Source organism: Sorghum bicolor, chromosome 5 (genome assembly GCF_000003195.3).
Source record: "Sorghum bicolor cultivar BTx623 chromosome 5, Sorghum_bicolor_NCBIv3, whole genome shotgun sequence".
NCBI lineage: Eukaryota > Viridiplantae > Streptophyta > Magnoliopsida > Poales > Poaceae > Sorghum > Sorghum bicolor.
Genome location: NC_012874.2, coordinates 12447182 through 12453228, shown reverse-complemented (window position 1 = coordinate 12453228; position 6047 = coordinate 12447182). Strand labels below are relative to the sequence as shown.

The 6047-nt window shown below is 47.9% G+C and overlaps 1 protein-coding gene across 1 annotated transcript; it reads left to right on the top strand.

Moving 5' to 3' along the window:
* On the top strand, positions 1205-4660 carry LOC8076927 (probable protein phosphatase 2C 74). The gene is made up of 3 exons (XM_002450526.2): positions 1205-1786; positions 3057-3271; positions 3900-4660. The coding sequence occupies exons 1-3, from the start codon at positions 1732-1734 to the stop codon at positions 4401-4403; spliced, it is 774 nt and encodes a 257-aa protein (XP_002450571.2). The 5' UTR covers positions 1205-1731; the 3' UTR covers positions 4404-4660.

Sequence of the window (6047 nt, the reverse complement as noted above, 5' to 3'; positions counted from 1 at the left end):
AGACACCTGCTGCTGCTCCTGACGCCGCCGCCGCCGTCGTCGCTATCCAGAAGCAGCTGGTAGTGGTGGTGGCGCCAGCGCCGCCTCCTGCCGCTGTTATTGTTGGTGCAGATGTGGCCAACGTTGTCGGCGTTTGTTGCAGCGATGACGTAGCAGATCAGCAACAAGCTGAGAGCAAGAAGAAGAAGAAGAAGACAGCATGGGCTGCGAGGAGGAGGCCGTCGAGGCTGGTTATACCGGTGGCCGATGTCGACGCCGGCGAGGTGGCCGCCGGCTGGGCCGCCGCCGCTGCCCAGGCGAAGGAGGCCGACCTAGAGGAGGTGGAGGGCGAGGGGTTTAATTAGGCTGGCGAGTAGAGCAGGACCGAGGCATGCGATGGAGGATGCGTATGCGGTGGTTACTCATAAACATGATGATGGAGATTCTGAGCTGGTAATTAACTTTTTCCTGTGTGGCAAACGATTTGGTAAATTTATTGCTTGATTTTTGATGAATTGTTTACTCATAAACATGATGGAGATTCTGAGGGGTTTAGGTGCACATTAGATTGCAGTATGGCACCTCCTATGTGTCAACGAAAAACATTAGGGGGTCCTATACATTTGTTTGAGTTGCATCTTTAAACTTTTTAGCTTAAAAGTTGCCTTTTGGTTTATACTAGTAAAAATGCCCGTGCGTTGCAACGGGGTTTAAGATCTCTAGGTGGATGATTTCTACTTCAACAATTCAATAGTCCGTGACGAGTTGTCCTTATGTTGGTCCTTGCAGACAGATTAAAGATGACAATGGGCCTCGATCTCTATTTTCTCGTGAGGAATTTCCTGTTAGGAGACGTGGATAGGAACAGTCCATAGAAAATTAAACGGGACCAAAGCGTTCCCGTACCCGTTTCCCGTGGAGCCCCAATTAAGGCCTTGTTTAGTTTGTAAATTTTTTTAGTTTGGTACACTATAGCACTATTATTTTTATTTGATAATTATTATCCAATCATGGACTACCTATACTCAAAAGATTTATCTCACAATTTACAGGAGTACAATTAGTTTTTGTTTTCATCTATATTTAATGCTACATACATTATACATATGCCGCAAAATTCGGTATGACGAGGAATCTTAAAAAGCTTTTTGTTTTTGGTGAACTGAACATTACATAATTAGCTCTACCGGGGGGCTGTGCATGAGTACTCCATTCATCCGTCCATCCAAAATCTTATCCATACACCCAAACCCAACCTTCACGGCTTCACCCGACCCTCAGCCTGAAGGCTTGCAGACCCACTTCTCCACAAGCACGGTGTGGATGCGTCTCGCCGCGCGACTCGAGGATGCGGCGCCCTCTGCTCGTTTGCTCCCTCCGTTGCTCCATCTACTCCGATTCGCCGACCTCCGCGAGCCCTGTCCAATCGATGCTGCTGCCCGTCCCCAGTCTCCTACAGTCCTACCCAAGAAGACGCTGAAGCAGGAGCGCCGCTGCCGCCAGATGCAGCACGAGCGAATCTACATCGTATCTACAGATTTGCTGCCTTCTTAATTGATTTCTTTGTTTCTTGATCAATTCATGGTAGCGTTCTTATCTAGTTTCTTTGTTTTTGGTTCGATTTGATGGGTGATTTCTTTTGGTTGTAGATGGATTCATGGGAGACAAACAAGATAGGCTGTGAATCCATTTGTTTCGCTCTTTGTTTTTGGTTCGATTGACAGGTGATTTCTTTTGGCTGTGAATGGATTCATGGGAGACAAACATGATAGGTTGTGGATTCATTTCTTTCGCTCTGGCTTCCACGGTATGTTCTTCTAGAGATTTCAGTTTTTGTCTTGCATATTCTTTTAGAGTTCTTTTTAATCTTCTCTCGGTGGTTTACTGATTGGAAAGGTCACTTTATTTTTCTGTATCTTGAACTGTATCTTGGATCCTTTCTCTCCCTGTTTTGCTGTCTTCAAAGTTGTGTTCTTGTTCTTGTGGAAATACTTTATGATTTCATTAAAATATATGCAGTCCTATTTGGATTTGGACAAGAATTCTATATATACGTATACAGACTGGATTTGGATTGTCCTATACGGGATAGTGGCGGACTGGATTTGGATTGTCCTAGACGGGATGACTTAAAGAATTCTATATACGTGAACTGGATTTGAACTCGGCGGAGAGATCGGACATGGTGGCAGAAAAAATTGTATTGGCAGAATGAAATTTTGGCTCTTTATAGATAGGTATAGATGTGTGTTAGCTTTTTGTTAGTGGATTTTGAATGAATTTTAGGTTCTTACAGCACATCAAAAGTTAGAAAAACTACTCAAAACATGTTTATCAGATTTCAGTCAAATTTTCTCAAAAGTTAACTTTGTAGCTTTTTGATCATCTCTATGCTGTTGGTGTTTCAGCTTTTGGGTGATATAGAGGCAGCAAAATTAAGTTGAAACAAACATGCCATACATGCATTATTATATAGTGAGTTTTGGGCAAAGGTTTTTTTTTTTGCGACGACAAAGGAAGAACTATATTACATAATACTGAGTACATGAAAAAGTTACAAAAGCACCCTAGATTACATGAATATCTAAAAAAAATCTAAATTATATCCGAGCTGTGAATAGCTAGCCAGAACTGATCACACCGTCCATGCGGCGAGCAAAATGTGTGCTAGACTTTTGGCGAGGAGAGGAGAGAAAAAACACTATACACGTTTGTCTTCATTCACGGATGCATCACGCCACAAGTTGCTGCAAACTTTGTTCTGAATCAATGGGAAGAGAATCTAGGTGCGGGTGGTGAGGTGTGGCATGCTCTAGAGTCTAGACACGAACCAAACGTACACGCATGCTCTCTAAACTTGTCCCCTCAGGAAATATCATGAAGCTAGCAAGATACCACTAAGTGACAGATATATAATTAATGGTTATGGTTGACCAAAGGAAATATATATACATGCATGCCTAAAGTAACAGTGATTTCTCGATGTGTTTTGACCCAGTCGTACGTACGCCCAACACTGTGAGGCGCACCTAGTTAGCACGTTTTGGTTTGTTAATATCTATAAGCTTTTCGTGCAGTCATTCTACGGTGTGTTCGACGGACACAGCGGCCGTGGACTTCGTCTCCGAGAGGCTCGGCAGGAACGTCGTCTCCGCAGTGGTGGCCGCGGGAACGGGAGACGCACGGTGAGCCATGGTCGGCGGCGGCGGCTGCGGCGGAGGAGGACGCTGTCTCGGCGGCGATCAGAGCGGCCTACCTGGCCACCGACCACGAGCTCCTGGCGCAACATCAGGTGCGTACAGCGTACTGCCAGAGTGACACTAGCTATCATCAATAAGCACGTTCGTTTTGTTTACCGGGTCTACCGTCTACGCTAAGCATATATATATATGCACTTTCCTCCGACGTTGAACACGTCAAAAAGATTCTTTTGTGGTAGCGATATGTATATATCATGAATCTTTTTGGATGGCCATGCATGCCCCCATGCATGTGATTGCGACTAGGGTTTGTTCCTTTCTTATGATGAACTCGTCATGATTAGCCGATGTGATTTCCTATGTAGTACCCTTGCCGTGTCACTGACGTTATTCAGGAAGGAAATTAAAAAAAACAAAGAGATGGTGTTTGAAGCTTGCATTAAATTAGTTTGTAGCTACTGTACTGAGTACACAAGGGTATGCATGGTTTAATTTGTCAACTTCCTCTAAAACATGTTTGATAGCCTCTAGGAGCGTCTAAATTTTAAGCTTCAATATTCAGTCACTTTATCGTTTTCCAGTCTCCAAATTTGGTTGAATGACAAACCATAGCGTGTCCAAAAGTTTGTTTGCATGCGTCCGTTGCAACCAAGAAAAAAAGTATGAAAATACCACACCATAAATAAATCTAATAATGTGTGAAACTGACGACGCATGCAGGGTGAAAGCGGCGGCGGCGGTGCATGCGCCACAACGGCGTTGGTGAAGGGCGGCCACCTCTACGTCGCGCACGTCGGCGACTGCCGCGCCGTGCTGAGCCGCGACGGCGCCGCGGCCGCGCTGACGGCGGACCACACCTGCTCCCGGGAGGAGGAGCGGGAGCGCATCGAGCGGCAGGGCGGCTACGTGAGCCGCAGCGGCAGCGGCGGCGTGTGGCGGGTGCAGGGAAGCCTCGCGGTGTCGCGCGCGTTCGGCGACGGCGCGCTGAAGCGGTGGGTCGTCGCCGACCCGGCGGTCACCAGGGTGGCCATTGATGCTGGGTGCGAGTTCTTGGTCATGGCGTCCGACGGGCTCTGGGACAAGGTCAGCAACCAGGAGGCCGTCGATGTCGTCTCCGGGAGGCGGGCGACGGCGTGCAGGGAGCTGGTGGACATGGCGCGGCGCAGGGGAAGCAGGGACGACGTCACCGTCATGGTCGTCGACCTCGGGAGGTTTGTATGGTAGAAACTGTCCAAGGAGGGCAGCAAGAGGAGCTGATGATCCGCTGACTGAGCACCGATGAATCGAGTTTAACTTTTAATGGAGCAAAAAATTAGTTTGCTTTGCGATTACGGAGGATGAACTGACGATAGAGTTCCTTGGCGGCTTGGCCGACTCACTGACTAATTGCCTGGAGAGGTGAAGTGTACATAACTACATATATAGCATATACAGTTCGAGATTTTTTCTATAAATATGTCTCCGTAAAACTGTTGCTGAAATTTAAAACCAATACTGCATCCATTTTCCAACAACACCTCCTACTTGATCCCTTACTCTCAATTTAGATAGTGGGGGTCAAAAAATACATACTCCAGCAGACCCCTACTACATCCTCTACTTTTGTTGGCCTCCTACTTTTCCCCTTGACCCTCTACTTCGGTTGGCCCCTTACTTGGGGCCGCACAAACTTTTCCTGACTTCCTTGTGCAGCCTCATGACCTCGCGGCTCGATCTGTGCCCCGCCAGCATCCCTGCCCTCTCCGAGCGTGGGAGTCCTGCCTCCTCATAAGCGTGGCACTCTACCCCTCCTTGTCGGCGTTCCCCTTCCCATGCGCACCCCTCCTTGCCGAAGTTAGGTCTTCCCTAGGCACGCCCCCTCCCTGTCGACACCAGCTCTTACCCTGGGTGTAGCTCCTGTTAGATAATGATATGGAGACGTGTTCTCTAATTGTGGAGATATGTCCCACTAGATTAGGAAAGGTTTGTTGTATACCCTGATGTAATCTTCCTATAAATATAAGGCACTTAGAGCCCCAAGGGGGTCATCTCTTTTCCGCATACCGGTTTACAGCTCCCCCATTGGCGTCCGCTGCCCTGGCGGTTCCCCTGTTGCCTGGCGCGGCTTCCCAGTCACGGCGGCATCCTAGTCGTGCGAGATTCGACGACGAGGATGGGCGAGTTCGGCTATAGACCATGAGATAGGGAAGAGGATGACAGATCGGTCCCACATATCATCCTATGTAAAGATGGATTTAGGGGGTCTATTTTAGATAGTGTTGCTGGAATAAACCATAAAATATGAGTAGTATAAAAATTGGTAGCTACCTAAATAGAGAAGTAGGGGTGTGTTTTAGGTAGCATTGTTGGAGATGCTTTTAAGAGTAACTCCAGCAGGCTCCTACTTTGAGACCTCATAATTAAATATGGGTGCTCAGTTCAAAAATTCAACTCCAACAGAGCCCTTACTATAGACCCTAAATTTGTTGGGCAACAAAATCCTCCCTCCAGAACCCATTCTGGTTGGGTCACCCCATGCCTCCATCTTTCTGTCGTGTATGTTTTCTTCGCCGTGTTGGCGTGAAACCAACGCTTCCCTGCCAGTGTCAATGTGCGTGTTGCGCTTCTCCGAGGAGCTACAATGACTCTGAGGAGGTTTCCCTGGCATACCGTGACACCTGGTAATGGATCCCGCGGTAGGGTGCCCCCGCAGCCACCTTCTCTATTGGCGCAAGCGGCCTCTAGCCATCTACCTCCATCCGCCACTGATGGAGACACGTCTTCCCCCCGACCCTATTCGTGTCAGAAGCTCCGGTGCTCCCTCTCTCCTATGGGCGGGGTAGCATCAACATCCCTCTATTCCCGTCACCCTCCCTTGTCATGGCCGGC